The 17,155-nt window shown below is 34.9% G+C and overlaps 1 protein-coding gene across 1 annotated transcript; it reads left to right on the forward strand.

Moving 5' to 3' along the window:
• Positions 1-3,484: 3,484 nt before the first annotated feature.
• Positions 3,485-11,103, forward strand: LOC126976719 (ras GTPase-activating-like protein IQGAP1). The gene is made up of 6 exons (XM_050825221.1): positions 3,485-3,767; positions 3,890-4,143; positions 5,203-5,280; positions 7,109-7,253; positions 8,982-10,061; positions 10,256-11,103. Exons 1-6 carry the CDS (start codon positions 3,713-3,715, stop codon positions 11,101-11,103), a joined length of 2,460 nt encoding a protein of 819 aa, XP_050681178.1. The 5' UTR covers positions 3,485-3,712.
• The last annotated feature ends 6,052 nt before the right edge of the window (positions 11,104-17,155 follow it).

A 17,155-nucleotide genomic window follows, 5' to 3' on the forward strand; every position in this document is an offset into this window, starting at 1 on the left:
CTTCTCCATCCTCCTCCATTTTTGATTATGTATGGCTTGATAATATGCAGTTATGGTTTATTCTAGAAAATAAATTATATAGAATATAAGCCGAGAATATTCGTAAATAACTTTTTTCTTCGACAACCTACACAATTTTCTGTCAAAAATTTAACGTAATAGGTCATAAGGTTTTAAACTCTTTGGTACAACTCAAAAAACTACACCTCAATTATTGATATAATAACTAAGTATAATAATAATGTTATCAAGAGGTGCAGGTTGTGAGCTTGTTTTGTTCTACCAATCATTACCTGTAGAAAATCACATTATTTTCAGTACTTGTCACCATAATAATTATGCTATTAATTATGCTGTGATTTGCCTTTTCTATAATGAAAATGATTTCAGCCAGAAAGAATTACATTTGTAAAACAAGATGACAGAAAAAGCATTACTCCGACACTTTATCCGCTCAAGCTGAAGTAGGTTTAGCAAGTGATACGCAAGTAGATCTCATATCTTTTATTATGTATGAATTTATGTATGTTTAAGTAAGTATATTGTATTAAATATATCGTTGTCTTGTAACCCATAACACAGGCTATATATGCTTAACTTGGGGCAAGACAATTTGTGTAAAAAGTGTGTCAATATTATTATTATATTATCTATGTATGATAGGTAAGCCATAATGTGGCATTCTGTGTCAAAAAATTATTAAAACTTGGAAGTTCATGAAATTAGCGCGGCATATTAATCCTTATGAATAAAAGTCACTTCATCATCGAGGCCATTTTTATTAATAATGCCTACTTAATAAAAGATATACATTTTCTGTGGACGCTCTCGTGGAGCTCCAAAGAAGCTTTATAAGTGGTCGGGAAAGTGTTGCATCAGCCATTTGATTTGCAGGGTGTGTTATTAAGCAGTCACAAAGCTGCATTTGTTTGAAAAGGAAGGAGTGAAGACTTCAGCCAAAGTATATTAAGAGACTGCCTGAGATCATGTCGTATACCCTCTTAGCAATACGCCACTTAAAAATATACCTTGAATTTTCCAGCAAGACTGCACCTGGTCACAAGGTTGAAAGTCAACGCTTCGAATTTTATAAGAGCTGAAGAGTGGTCTTTTTTAGCACAGATTTTAACAAAATTGTTCTTTCTCAAAACGTAGAATAGCACAAGGAATAAATAATTTTAATGATTTTTGCTTTGTTAGGGCAAAGAAGTATAACTTCTTGCATACGTACACACACTTTTTTTACAAGAGTATAGCCGTCTTCTGTCAATCTATCAATGACTGCACGTTTCATACAATCGGGTGAATCACCTTTTTACTTAGAGTTTTGCTAGGCTGTTTGTTCATTCTTTAAATTGAATACTGAGTGATTGTAACATTATATATTTTTTTTATTGTATACTAATAAAATGTTTTATTAGATTTTATCATTTTAGCTACTTTAAAGTTATTTATTACACCAAAGAACTATATCTCCTAAGGCGTGTAAATAATATCTTACAATCTTTTTGCTGAGATTTCATTAAATAAATATATGTAAGTTTGAATAAGATTACATTACGTTACATTTTTATTTGTATCAGGAACTTATGGCCAGTTTAGGTACTATGGTACCCAGTAGGTGTGAAAATTTATTGTCTTTTTTGCGTTTTCAGATGCGATAAATTAAAAAAAATATCCAGATTTTATTTATGCTATTAAATACAAAATCGACACTTAAACTTCTCCTCAATCGTTTCGACTTATTGAAAATCAACCTATGTCAAAATTATTCTGAAATGTCATATTTATTCAAGTGGTAATTATCACCGATGTTAAGTGATCACCGCCAACCACATTCCCTTGCAATACCATCGGAATCACAGGAGCGTTGCCGGCCGGTAATAAATATTGAAAATGCAAATTGGAAACTCTCGGTGAATACTTCTTAGGAAAGAAACAATGAAATAGATGTCTTCTTCTTCTTGGTTTATTGGCTCCGCGCGTTAAGCGATTGAACTATTGTCAAGTTTTTATTTTTTTCTTTTTAAAACGGAGGAAAGTTATTTACTGAGAAAAAATTGAAAAAAAACTAACGAAATTTTTGATAGGATCAGGAAAGGATAGAAAATAATATTTTATAATGGAATACTTATACTACTTATTTACATTTTAATATCATTTAATAGGATAAATGAGGAAAAAAGTTTATATAGGTAGTTTACACAAGTTTTATCAGAGTATAAGAGGATGTAAACAGAAGTAGGAAGTGGGATATGACACTGGATAACACCCGGGTATAATGATTCCCGGTTATATTTTGGGCATGATAATAAATATATTATGGTTCAGGGTCACCTAACTCACCACATTCACACAGAAAAATAGATGTCACTTTATTGTCAGTTTTTCAATCAGGTCAAAGAGGATGTAAGTGGCTTAGGATTCAGGTTGAGCCTGTCATGGACGAGTTGTTGCCATGTTGCCATCCATGCCCCATGGGTTGCTGTACAGACAGGTGGCCAGCGTTGCCAACCATGCGATAATTACCGTAAATATACGATAGTTTTATGTCCTATGCGATGTAAAATAATAACGGGGTATCGCACGATAATTTAACTGTTTCATACGACAATTTATAAAATCTTACGATATTTTTGAGATCCTAATATGGAGTCAACAATGTGAGCGTAAAAGATAACGCAGTCTAAGAAAATGACCGCCACTATATTTTTTATACTAACACAATCAAAAAAATCGATAGTGGTAGCAGTTAGTTAGCATTTTGATATCCATAAGATGATAACAACACTAGGCGTACGCGCACGGGTGACTAATAATAAATAATAATTAAACATACCATATTTAGTAATTCTTTGCTTCCTTCTTCCCTCTTCCCTCTTCCCTCTTTCTTTTTTATTTTTTTATAAAAAAAAGGGACGAGACGAACAGGACGTTCAGCTGTTGGTAATTGATACGCCCTGACCTTTACAATGCAGTGCCGCTCAGGATTACAACTGCGGTCGTCACCTTGAGACAAAAGTTGTCAAGTCCCATTTGCCCAGTAATTTCACTAGCTACGGCACCCTTCAGAACGAAACACAATAATGCTTACACGTTACTGCTTCACGGCAGAAATAGGCACTGTTGTGGTGCCCATAATCTAGCTGCACTACTGAGCCACCCAATCCTCCTTTTTAAAATACCCAAGATAAAAGGTAATCCTTTAAATAAAACCTACTTTTTTCATATACTATATATGCATTTCTTGGAAAAATATATTATGCGATAAAAATACGATAATTTTCTTATGGGATCTTTTTGGTTTTGCCTGTTGGCAGCACTGCAGGTGACAGCACTATGATATTGGCCTATGGACTTGCATCTCGTGCCACTAAATAGATAAATAAAAATAATAAAAAACACTATGATAAGTAAAAAGAGCATCCATGGTCATGAAATAATTAAAAAAAAAAAAATAACGGCAAATGGAAATACAAAATAGTTGTAACGGGAAGTTATTAAATTACAAATACAAAAACTGTTGGAAAAACAGCTAATGAAATAGATTTACCTATGATACTAAGTTTTTATTACATATGTTGTGTACCTATTTTGATTATGGTTAAAATTATACACGGTAGGATAAGACGTAGTGTTTGTCTGGTACCTTTGTAAACAATCTCCGCAACATCTGCTTTGTGGAATTTATAACTAGAAGAAACACTAAATAATGGGTAATGATAGTGTTGATATGTGTGATGCTCTTATTGGAAGAATTGATGATGGTAAATATTTTGTTTTCAATTTGTACCATGTAAAAGAGATATACCGTCAGAGACTACTCTACTTACAATAACATTCAGTGTAATAATTTTAATGTTTGTATATAAATAATCATTTCTGTTAGGAGATACAGATGTTCGAAAAACAGCTCAAGAAATGGATATTATTAGACAAAGAACTATTGCTTATGAATATTTATGCCGCCTTGAAGAAGCCAAGACCTGGATGGAAAGTTGCTTAAGAGAAAAGTTGCCATCAGCTGAGGAATTTGAAGAATCTCTGAGAAATGGTGTTTATTTGGCTAAATTGGGTAATTTTATTTCACCCGATATTCTGCCATTAAATAAAATATATGATATTGATCTGAGAAGATACAAGGTATTATAAAATAATATTGTGTATTTAAAATACAAACATACATACAATTTACAAGCTCAGCTTTCCTTTCTTTTTTCAAAATTTGTATTGATAATATCTGTAAAACAATGTGGTGTTACAAGGCCCCATTATGCTATAAAAAGTATGATGTGATTTCATTCCCCAATTCTGGGAAATTATTTGAATATAAACATTATAAATAAAAAAAGTGTAACAGTGCAAAAAACCTACAAATCATATATTTTTTATAAGAATACTTGCTGTATGTATGTTATAGAATTTTCATCTGTTTGTGCATTTGTCGGAATGTGTTCAAAGCCCAAATACTACAGTATAGAATTTATTCTAATTTTGCATGAATAGTACCAAGAATTAGTATTTTTCCAGCTTTATAGAGTCTGGATGTTCTTACCAGTTGCTCAAAGACTGACAGTATGGCTCTTGCCGTTCTCTACCACCACTGTTAAAAGCATGGAGTAGGCCTGGCAATACCAGACAAGCCCTTCAATCATGTATGGCATACACCACAAACTTAAATTTAATGCTTACTATCTGGATGTGTGGTGTTCCTTTAGAGTACAATTTCTAAGAAACTTTCTGCCATGTACAACCTATCTATGACGCTTTCTTTTGTAGTCGTTCCAGGACTACACAATATTGATATTGGCACTGACACCACATATAACTTCCTAAAAGGCCGCCAAAGTTACTGTAATTCCTCCGGTGTTCAAAGAGAATGTGGGTGGTGGTGATGACATTAGGTGACCAGCTATAGATTTTCTTGATTTGACTAGAAGATTATTATTATATGACCTTTTCCATTCAAAAATACCTATATAATTTAAGTAGAGAAAACAGTAACCCATCATGTTTTGTGTGCTACAGTTCGTAATAAAACAAATTAAACTCATGGATGTGTTAAGTTAGAAGTGTGAAACAGGCTCAAATGTGATTGTTGACACAAAAGCTGGTTATTGAATGATTGTGCTGTATTTGAAAGTCAATTAGCTTATAGTAGGTATGATGCTAATACATACAAAAATTTATGCATTATTTTAGGTTGTTGGTCTGCAATTCAAACATACGGATAATATAAACAAATTTCTGCAAGTCTTGAAAAAAACTGAACTGCCTGTGGTAAGTAGAATATTATGTATAAATAATATCATTTTATAGGAGCTGATCTGGCAAACATTGTTTTGCCATATAATTTAAATACCCTGCACCCGCTGATTGTATAAATTATTGTCATATGTAATGAAATGTCATTGGCTTAATTTACTAGTATCGACTCCATTACTTGGGAGAAAATGGAAGTAATTGCAATGTAGTTGGATGGATCCGAACCTTTCTTAGCCCTCGGGTGCACTAAAGCGGCCTTCCATAATTTCGGGACTACACCTGATGAGTAGGAGAGCCGGAAAAGACGCGTAAGGACCGGCGCCAGTTCCGGAGCACATGTATGCAGCACTATCGAGGGAATGCCACCGGGCCCGCTCGATTTATGAATGTCCAAAGTGAGAAGCGCCTTAAACACGGCGCCATGATGGATTTTCACCTCCGGCATGTATGACTCGCACCACGGAATATGCGGTGGTGGTGCACCTTAGTCATCCAGAGTTGAGTTGGACGCAAAGAGGGAGCCCAGGAGATCAGCTTTCTCTTTTGCGTCATGGGCCAGTGAGTCATCGTGCCTGTGCAATGCCGGAATGGCTGGCTGACAGAAGTTTCCTTGCACAGCCTTGGCGAGCGAACACACAAGTTCCTGAGGAAAGGCGTAAAGACTTTGGCCAATTCTGCCAATGAGTTTCGACTTCGCGACAACAATAACTCTTTTGAGGGACCTGGAGGCATGATTGTAGTTCAAATTCAAATATTTTTATTTAAAATAGGATATGACATCACTTATTGAAAGTCAATAACTACCACCCATTCCAAAATGAATGCCTCAGACCTGAGAAGAACGGGCGCAACAAACTCAGCTGTCTTTTTTTTTCATCAAATATGTTTACAAAGTAATATTGTACGATTAAACTTATTATTTAATAGCCTGAGGGTGGTCACTCCATTCCCAATCTGTAGTATCATTATGTAAGTCATTTATGTTATAGTAACCTTTACCACACAAACGTTTTTTAACAATTATTTTGAATAACTTAATACTTTTGTTTTGAACATTTTTTGGGATCTTGTTGTAAAAGCATATACATCGCCCCACAAAAGACTTACTAACTCGACTTAGCCGAGTAGTAGGCATTATAAGTTTATAACTGTTCCTGTTAATATTATGGTTATGACAGTTTCTAACAAATTCACTTATGTGCCTATGAACATACATTACATTATCAAGAATATATTGAGAAGCAACAGTCAAGATGTTAATTACTTTGAATTTTGTACTCAATGATTATTTAGGACCTAGTTATAAATAGCGCGAATAGCCCTCTTCAGCAGCACAAATATTGTATTAATATCGGCAGCGTTGCCCCATAGCAATATACCATAGGACATAATACTATGGAAATAACTATAGTATACTAGTCGCGCCGTATCTATGTCAGTTAATTGTCTAATCTTTTTAACCGCGTATGCTGCAGAACTAAGTCTGTTGGCCAATCCTTCAATATGGGGGCCCATTGTAATTTGGAATTTAGTGGAGTGTATGGGGGATGTGTTACCTATGCGAAACATTCGGACCCTCTCGTTCGTTTTGTTATCGACCTAGGACCTATACATCCTTATTCTATTTTCTCCCCGTGGATCGTATTTGGAACTATCAGAAGTTAAATCATACTACTGTACTCTAATAATGAGATAATATATGATGTCCGCTTTACTTATGATCACCGCCCATGAATACTATTCATAACAACATTAATGCAAAATACTTTTTTTTTCTGAAAAACAAAATACCATAACATACATCTAAACTACTTTTAATAATAAAATATTTTCATTTATCCAGACATTTCAACCAGAAACAACAGATATATATGACAACAAAAATATGCCCAGATTGATATATTGCATTCATGCTCTCAGTTCACATTTATTCAAACTTGGAAAGGCACCACTCATACATGATGTGTTTGGGAAAGCAGTTTTTACAGGTATGTAGTTGTATGTGTATTTCATTTATAAGTTCACAATCTTTTATCATTGGCCTGTAGCAGTTTTTCATAACTTTTATTCTGCAGGTCTTTTGAGCCAACGAATAAATTTATTTAAATAGAAAACAAATGAAATGAAATTAATAATTTATGAGATATACAAATTATTTAACACAGACACAGTCTCGTGCCAGATTTTGGCGAGACAACACGTCCTGAGGGTGCCTCGTGTAGAGGCGAAACACGTGTCGAATTGTTTTAAAGACAAATATTGGCGGAATTAACACTAAAGAAAACTTAAATAATTTGTATAATTATGGATTTCCGCAAAGTAACGCCTAATTCAATAAATTTATGAGATGTAAAGATCTCATTTATGTTTATGTAGTTTATTTATTAGACATTAAAATGCTGAGATGGTTTGGGCATGTCGAGAGAATGAATGAAGAACGATTGACGAAGAGAGTGTATAAGGCCAGTGTGAATGAAAGTGTTGGAAGGGGAAGACCTAGGCTTCCGTTTCAAGATCAAATCAGGGACGTCTTGAAAAAAGGCCAGGTCAAGAGTACCCTAAACCGGAGAGCATGTATGAAAGGAATAATGAAAGTGGACGAAGCGAAACTAGTATGTAAGGATCGTAGCAAGTGGAAAGAAGTGGTCTCTGCCTACCCCTACGGGAAAGAGGCATGATTTTATGTATGTATGTATGTAAAATGAGTATTCGTTGCTGACTTTGTATAGGTAATATATATTCTTCTAGTATATCTGTGTCACTGAGAATCTAAATACCTAAACCGAATTTTATAAAATGTTAGAGTAGGTCCATAATATTGTTACATGTCAAGGTCTCGGAAAACACCAGCATAAATCTGAAAACAATTTATAACATATCGAAGCAGTCAGTAATTAGGGCAGTCAGTCGTTAGGTACTAGGTATCACCCGAAGTGTATACTTTTTGCTCTGTAACTTTCACAATCCGATCAATCAACTCTTTATACAAATAAGGATTATTCTCAAATAGTTCTTGGTGGAATTAAGGAAGATTATCATGTCTTTTTGTAATCAACTCTGTTTAGAAAACGGCTAGGTATGCTAAGGTCTAAATTTTTTAGGTCTTTATTGGGAAGGTACATATCGATTTTTTTATTTCTCGCGATCGTTCGACGTGTCCTTTGAGAGACCCCGCAAGTTGCAGACTTTTGATCGGCCGATAGTTTGGTTGGTTTCTTAATCAGTATGAAGATGTATGAGAGTGCGCACATTATAACGATTCGGTATTGGCCGACATAAAAGTTTGATGGGCTACACGATTGCCTTCAAACTGAACCGTTAGCAAACTATCGGCCGACTGTTAAATCAGTACAGCGCTCTTCTAGGCGCGCACACCACCGATTGTTTAGTCAGCCAGACTCATCAATAGCCGATTTAAAAATAATAGCGAATCGTCCCTAAAACTGTCGGCCGATCGTTGTCTAGTGTGCCCCAACTGTTTAGTCGGGCCAGTGTGCGCACTTAACAGTCAAACTTAACCAAACTATCGGCTGATCGAAAGTCTGCAGTTTGCGGGGTCTCTTAAACAATATATAATTGGATATCGGACCTACCTACGATCTCATTCTAGGATATACCTATATTTCTTCTGTTTTGTTCTGTTTGCTTTAATTTAATTAACATTCACCCAGGAGAATATGTTGTGCGTTAGTGGTTAATTGCAATTTTTCTTTCAGATGAGCAACTTGATTCGGTATCCAAAGATTTGCAAAGATATAAACACCCTTTGCCAAAGTTTCAAAAAATAAACGGGCTCCTTTCCAATGGTCATGTGGGTGACAATTCTGAAACTCATAAAGCACTATTAGAGTTAAATAATGTATTAGATTCAGAAAAATCTATATCTTTTGCCTTACTTAATCCATGTCTCAATCTAAAATTTGTTCAAAACAAGCTTATAGATGACTATAAACATGTTTTAAAAAATGCAAAAATGGACAAAATTCAAGTGGCACATAATCATTCTTTAAATGATAGTTATGTTTCTGATGAATATGATGAATTATTAACCACAGCAGAAATACAGGGGTATATTACTACAACGAATTATAAGTTTTCCTGGAAAACGTTATGCTCAGCTTGTAGAAATAATGACGTAAACAAATTGCATAAAATATTTTCTGACGATTGGATTAAAGTGAATGACTATAATCCTGATAATGTGGATTATTATTGCGATGTTGTACAAGAACTCTTAGAAAGCAGCAAGGATATTGATGTGGAAAGTATAACTAACTGGCACAAAATATTTCAAAGTATAATTTGTGATGGTAACAGGAAGTCTATGCATCATATTGGGCATAAAGTTGCTATAGCTGATGTTAACAAGGCACTTGATGAAGGAAGTTCTGATAACTTGTACACAGCATTGACAAATCCCAAGTTAGGATTGAAATTTCAAATAAGCAGATTTGCGCTTCCACTTTTGTATGAGGAGATGAGACTGGAAAAATGTGAATTAGAGAAAAATTTGAATGAAAGTGAGATTGCAGCTTCTGTAGCATATTTGCTTTCGGTTGCTTCTGTATCTGAAGCAGTTGAGAGAAGAGATGAAACTGCTGTCTGGAGCTCTCTCAATTCAAAACAAATCAATTTAGAAATGCTCAGGCCACATTGTAGACGTCGGTATTTCTCAGCTTTAGTTTCAGCCTTAGAAGTAAAGTTCAGAGAACAATGTGAATGCCCCTTACTTACACTTGATGATATCAGGGATACTATTGAAATGGTGAACATGACAGATGACAACAATGATGAATGTAAGTATTTGAAATACAATAGTAAGTAAGCAATTCGTGAATATTTTTATATAATTGCACTACCAATTTGAATAAATCTTAATCTTTTTGCATGAGCCTGCAAACTCATTAACCCTCAACACATACCGAGCCGAGCTTGTTCATCAAGGTTATAGGATAGACTTTTTGTTATGATTTAAATTGTCTTCTTTCAGTGGTTTTGTTGGTGGATAGTATAAACAATGCAGTGTCTGCAGAAAATGTTGATTCTCTGATAGATCTTTTGAAGAATCCATGTCTTAAACTTTCATCGGCACTTCACAAAGAGGAATATCATTTATATATGAGAACATTAAAGAAGCGTCTATTACGTAAGGAGGGTCAAAATCTCTGGTTGGATGATATTGTTCAAGTTGTTGAAGAAGTTAATTTTGAGTCGTCTAAAGTTAAACAACTCACAGACGCCATTGTTCAGTTGAACTTAGCAATACTACAAAACGATTGTAACACTTTCTGGAGCATGTTAACTTCACCAATGTTCTCTGAATGCGCGTTGGTTGAAGGATCTTGCAAAGATATGTATTTTCACATGTTTAACAAAGCATTGAAGAAGAAAGGATATTATATATGTCCATGGATTGTTTGCCATACAGATGCTGGAAACACTGTATATATAGACATAGAATCGTACACATACAGTTGGACAACGCCGAAAGATTTTGTCCCATATGCTCGATACTTGACAAAAAAGGATATTAAGGCGATTGTTGACAAAACTAACAAACATCACATAAATGCGTATAAACAAAAGCAGATTGACAAGACAATTGCTAAGTTGCAAGCGAGATGTAGAGGCTATATGGTTAGGGAGAGAGTAAGGCGATATCAGTTTTTCAGAGATAATTTGGAATATATCATTAAAATTCAGTCTTGGTGGAGAAGTGTTCTAGTAAGACGAAAATTTGGTACCTTGATAAAAATGAAAGCTATCGAGGCGAAACTAAAACAAGAGAGAAAACTGAATCCTTTGGCTTGGTACAAAATTCAGGTAATATTAATATAATAAATTATTATTACTTTCATATTATAAGTAATCTCTAACTTGTCTCTATTATTATAACTTAACAATCTGACAAGTGTTTTTCTAAAATGTTAAGGTAGTTTCTTATTTTTGTTTGGTTTATCCTCCTTGATAACCAGAAATAAAATCAATTTTACATTTTTTTTTTATGAGATTGTAAAGCTATTTTAGCGAGTTTACGATTTACTTGCTGGTAAATTATCATCGCTTCCGACGCTCTAAATTTATAATCATTCCCCAATTAAACACATTACAATATTAGTATTATGACTAAAAACTAATTAATTAGTCACACTGCTGGCACCGCTTGTGAATGAAATAAGTGACTTACGGCCGTTCCCAATATACTATCTACAGATAGAGATAAATTACTACCTTCTACTGACAGTAATTAGCTATCAATAATCTGAAGCTGTCCCAATATACCGGACGCGTGAATTGCAATTTCCATACAAACATCTATTGCCGGTAAGCTATACGTCGTCCCATTGACAGACAACGTCTACGGATAAGGTGAGTTACCGTCGATAAGTTTATTGGGACAGAAAAGTCAACGATAGTTATGATTTTTATCTCAAGTAAGAGATAGACTGAATATTGGGAACGGCCGTTAGGCTTTCATCCAAGTCCTAACATCGGCAATAACGTTTTACCTTATAATGTACGCTTTTTTACTTACTGGCTCTCTACGCTTCTGACACTGATCTTGTCTATAGTTCGTCGTCGATATCGATATGTTGGGGGTAATGCTGGTGAATTGGCGTTTCTCAGTTTGTCTTGCAATACACGTGTTTGTAATTCAGGAAAAAGAAAATATATTTTTTCCTCCAGAGTCGATGATAATTTTTTACTTGTTATAGGAACAAAAAATTATAAAAATCCAAGCAATCTGGCGAGGTCGACGTGCACGCCAAGCGTTCACATCTCTATTTCACTCTCCGAACCCTCCGCTGAGAGTTGTGAAGAAGTTCATTCACACACTAGATTTTACTACTGAAGACTATGACAGGGAAATCGAACTACAGACACTCAAGTCGGAAGTAGTGCAATCAATACGCAAAAATCAAGAACTCTCAAAACAAATTGACGGTATGGATTTGAAAATAGGATTGCTGGTACAGAACAGAATAGCCTTGCAGGAAGTGGCTGCGCATGGCTTGAAATTGAATAACTTAATGAAGCACAATTCAATGACGAAGCTATCTTTAAATGACGACAGTAAGGGACCACTTCTGACGGTATCGACAGCTGTTAAAGGATTAAAATCGTTGACAAAAGAAAGCAAGCGTTTGTTGGATGGATATCAGCATTTGTTTTATGAGCTACAGACAAATCCCACATACCTGTCTAAGTTATTGTTTTGCATACCGCAGAATAAAACAAATTCATTTCTCCAAAATGTTGTTTTGAGCCTTTACAATTTTGGGGCGTACACAAGAGACGAATATTTATTGTTAAAGCTATTTAGGTTTACGTTGGAAGAAGAAATTAGCTGCAAAGTTGCAAAACCTTTCGATATAATTGCTTCATCACCCTTGGTGTTAAAGATGGCTGTAAGTTTGTCGAGACAACTGTCCGGCTTGAACAGTCTTCAGACAATAATTGGGCCATTAGTAGAAAAGGTCTTGCGTGACAAGGATTTAAACATCGAAACTGGTCCAGTTGAGATCTACAAAGCGTGGAGAAATGAAATGGAAATGAAAACTGGAGAGATTTCGTAAGTATAACTTTTGTATGTTAAATCAAATCGTAAGTGATGCCAGTTTTTTAACGGCCGTTCCCAATATTCAGTCCCTCTCTTACTTCTTGAATTTTCTGTCCCAATAAACTTATCGACGGTAACTCACCTTAACCCCCATTCACGGGCACGCCATTAGGAGCGTTGTAAAAATTTTAATAGCACACTCACGGGTGCGCCAACGCACCATATCAATTCGTATACACAGCGACACTAGCGGTCGGTGCTTTCGTACCAATAATTTCTCTTTTGAAAAATGTGTTTTGATTCTGATGATGAGTTTAATGCCATAGCGGTTTGTTTGTATATAAAGCAATAAAACACAAAGAGAAAATTTTGCCACAAACAATTGTAATTCCCTAAATTTCGAAATAAACTCAATTACGAATTTCCGATTACTCATCATTATGCAGAAAAAAATATAATACTCTCTGACGATGCAGTGTGCAACACGAGCATAGATAATACACTATACAGGGTGTCCCAAAGTTATGGGACATGAAGGGAAAGTAACTTAAATATCGAAGACAGGCTATTTTACTGAAAGAAGACTTTATGTTATTTTTAAAAGTTAGTAATTCTGCATTCAAAGATTTTCTAAAAATTACTTGCCTCGTCTGGAAATCGAACCGACTTAAATGTAAAAAAAAACACCCCTACTCTTATGATGCCAATCGAAAGAATGGCCAAAAACTAATAACTCTTCTTAAGTAGATAGTATTTTAAAAGAAAGTAGTCAATTAAGTGGGTATTTTTTTGTAAATTAATTAATTAAATGCTTAAAATTTGATCCCTCTTGTCTTACGCAAATCGCCAATCTTTTAATGAGTCAGCTGCCTGTTGATTTTCTTATCATTTTATGGTGAATACTCGATATGATATTTCATAATTCTGTTTGAAACTCGCCCACGTTCTCGTAATCAGAAGAAATCGAATGATGTAAGGTCCGGAGATCTGGCCGACCATCTAATCGATTCATTCGTATCAATCCAAGTAGGAAAACATTCATTTTACGTTGTTCCTTTCTTTTAAAATACTATGTTACTTAAAAAGAGTTATTAGTTTTTAGCCATACTTTTGATTGGTATTATAAAAGTAGGGGTGTTTTTTTCACATTTCAGTCGGTTCGATTCCCAGACGAGGCAAGTAATTTTTAGAAAATCTTTGAATTCAGAAGTACTAACTTTTAAAAATAACATAAATTCTTATTTCAGTAAAATAGCCTATCTTCGATATTTAAGGTACTTTCCCTTCATAACTTTGGGACATCCTATATACTAGAGATAGATGTGCAACTCATGTTTTTATTTTGTAAAATCAGTGTACCCAGTCCAAGAGATGGCGCTGCGTTATTTTTACGCTCTTAGCGTACCGTCGCTAGATGGCGCTAATTATGTTTAGGTAGAGTTTTTACTTTTTACTATTGTTGTAGACCGTATTGAATGCATATTGAATATTGATGTTTGTTTTGTGTGGGTGGAAATTATTATTCGTTTATTAAGTTCAGCAGTCACCTTTAAATAAGGAGAGCCATTCAATGATTTCAACACGATAGTCAAGTCTTTAATAAGTAAGTTAAGTGAGTTTTTTGCTGTCACTAGCTCCATCTATCCATCTATCATGTATGTTAAATTATCGCCATCGTGGTGAAGTTGCAGCGTACCTAATAGAACAGGTGGCAGCACTTTCAATGCAATTTTTTTTCATGTGCCAATGTAGGAAAGTTGCACCCCCCTGCTCACGAGCATGCAACACCGATCGGACGAGCCGCGCCAATTGGCGTTTATCCGTACACACATACCAGCAATAGAAGTTTGTATGAAAATTGCAATTCACCCGTCCCAATATAAGGCTATAAGAATGACTTATCGGTATATTGGGACAGCTTCAGATTATAGACAGCTAATTACTGACAGTGAAGGGTAGTAATTTATCTCTATCTGTAGACAGTATATTGGGAACGGCCGTAAGTCGACTAATGTCTGTTGATTAGAGAGTAGAATAGAATATTACATAAATATGATTAATAAAAGCATGTATAACACTTCATTGAATTCCATTTCTGATATTCCTCCACATTGATATAACACACCTGGTTTCCTCAATGAACTTGAAGCATTCCAATCCATTCTGAAGAACAATTAAATGTGAATTAATATATTCAAATTCAAATATTTTTATTCAAAATAGGATTTAAAATCACTTATTGAACGTCAAAATCTACCACCCATTCAAAAGAGACTGCCTCAGACCTGAGAAGAATGGGCGCAAGAAACTCAGCGGGCTTTTTTTTTTAAAATATAAAATATGGATTACAATGTAATATCGTACAATAAACATTTATAATTAAAGAGCCTGAGGGTGTTCGCTTTATTCCCAGTCTGTGGTGTCATTAAGAAAATCGCTTATGCTATAATAACCTTTCCCACACAAACGTTTTTTAACAGTTCTTTTAAATTTCGTAACACATTTGTTTTGTACAAATTTCTGGGATCAAAATGTTATATATAAATGAATATATAAATGTTAACAGGAAGCTACCATACACTGTAACTCAAGAAGAAGCGCTTAAATATCCAGAAGTAAAGTCAAGTCTCGAGAAAGCATTGCGGCAGTTAAAAACAGTCGTTACTATGTTCTTGGATAAGATAACCTCATCAACAGAACTGCTGCCTTTCTGTATAACATACATGGCGAGAGTTCTACATCGGTCTTTAACATCAAAATTTCCTCATACTCCTGAAAAAGATATATTAAAGGTAAATTTAAAAGAAGTTGGCTATAGGTATGTATTTCTGATAATGTCGTAATGTAGCATACACTGATAAATTATAAATTTTTGACGTTGTGGCTACATGAAAAAAATTTGACTATTTGATTTATCGTAACTCGTAATTATTTTATGACAATTAGGGACGAGACGAGCAGGACGTTCAGCTGATGGTAATTGATACGCCCTACCCATTACAATGCAGTGCCGCTCAGGATTGTTGAAAAAGCTCAAAAATTCTCTCGTCTCTGCTCTGTTTGCTCCGAGTCTGCAGAGTTTTGTATGCAAGCGTTCTATTTCGTTTCACTTAGAGTGGTCTAGACTCAGGAACGGTCATAGACAGACCACAGACTCAAGGAAACATAATTACTTCTTCACTTCGTTCTTAAAAATGAGGGTGACTGGCTTCCTCGGGCTAACCGGTCCAGTGGTTATAGTAATTATATTATTACTTTTCTCATTTTTTTTAATACAATAAGGGATGAGACGGGCAGGACGTTCAACTGATAGTAATTTATAGGACCTGCCCATTACAATCAGTGCCACTCAGGATTCTTTAAAAACCCAAAAAATCTGAGCTCAAGTCTCATTTAAAGTGCCAGTAATTTCACTAGCTACGGCGCGGTTCAGACTGGAACACAATAATGTTTACTCTTCACGCCGTTGTCGTACCCAAAATTTTGTCAGCATCCTGTGCAAAGGAGATGCCCTTAGTCGCCTCTAATGACACCCTTGGACCTGGGACTTCCCTATTCTTTTTCAGCCCGAGGGAAGCACAGGGCAAAATCTCTATATGATTACCATTATTTCAGGTGATTGGTAACTTGGTATACTACCAATTCTTTAACGCAGCCATAGTGGCTCCGGACGCGTTCCACATTATAAACATGCCCAATGGCAACGCACTCACTACCGACCAGAGAAAGAATCTCGCGTCAATCGCTAAGATATTACACTTTTCTGCTGCAAAGAAAGGGGTAAGTGTATTTATTTCCTAGGCTTCACTATTAGTAACATATTTTGTCAAAAGTGTATGTAACTAACCACAATTGCAGGCTAAATAAAGTATGATTACAAAGAAATATATAAAGAAAAAGAAGTTTCCCACTGAGATTCATGTGCCTATTATTCTCAGGTCTAAGACAAAAATCTTTGATTTCATATCCTTTTTTTGAATAAAAATATTTGAATTTGATACAAGGCAAGGCATTAGCGCACAAACTTATCACTTGCCTTCTTATTAATTAATTATTCAAATCTTTTTCAGATATTCAGTAGATACTCAGCAAATAAATAGATTAACATTAACTCTGTGCTAGTTATAAAAACGAAGTAAAGTTATTCCAAGTTCAAAACTTTTTGTTCTTATCTTACCTTAAGTAAATTTAAACTTGAATTAACTTTACACTGCGATTATTAGTTAAGACAGTTATAGTTTACCCTCACTAATTAAATTAAAGGGGGTAAACTGACAACTGGCTCCCCTCCCCCTGACCCAAATACACCACTGTTTCTCATTTTTTTTA

Source organism: Leptidea sinapis, chromosome 42, assembly GCF_905404315.1.
Source record: "Leptidea sinapis chromosome 42, ilLepSina1.1, whole genome shotgun sequence".
Taxonomy (NCBI): Eukaryota; Metazoa; Arthropoda; class Insecta; order Lepidoptera; family Pieridae; genus Leptidea; species Leptidea sinapis.

Bases quoted from the DNA above. Each gene is read 5' to 3' on its own strand.
- LOC126976719 (XM_050825221.1), top strand. From the start codon at position 3,713: ATGGGTAATGATAGTGTTGATATGTGTGATGCTCTTATTGGAAGAATT. The intron at 4,144-5,202 runs GTATTATAAAAT...GCATTATTTTAG, and splicing joins TTGATCTGAGAAGATACAAG to GTTGTTGGTCTGCAATTCAA. The intron at 5,281-7,108 runs GTAAGTAGAATA...TCATTTATCCAG, and splicing joins AAAAAACTGAACTGCCTGTG to ACATTTCAACCAGAAACAAC.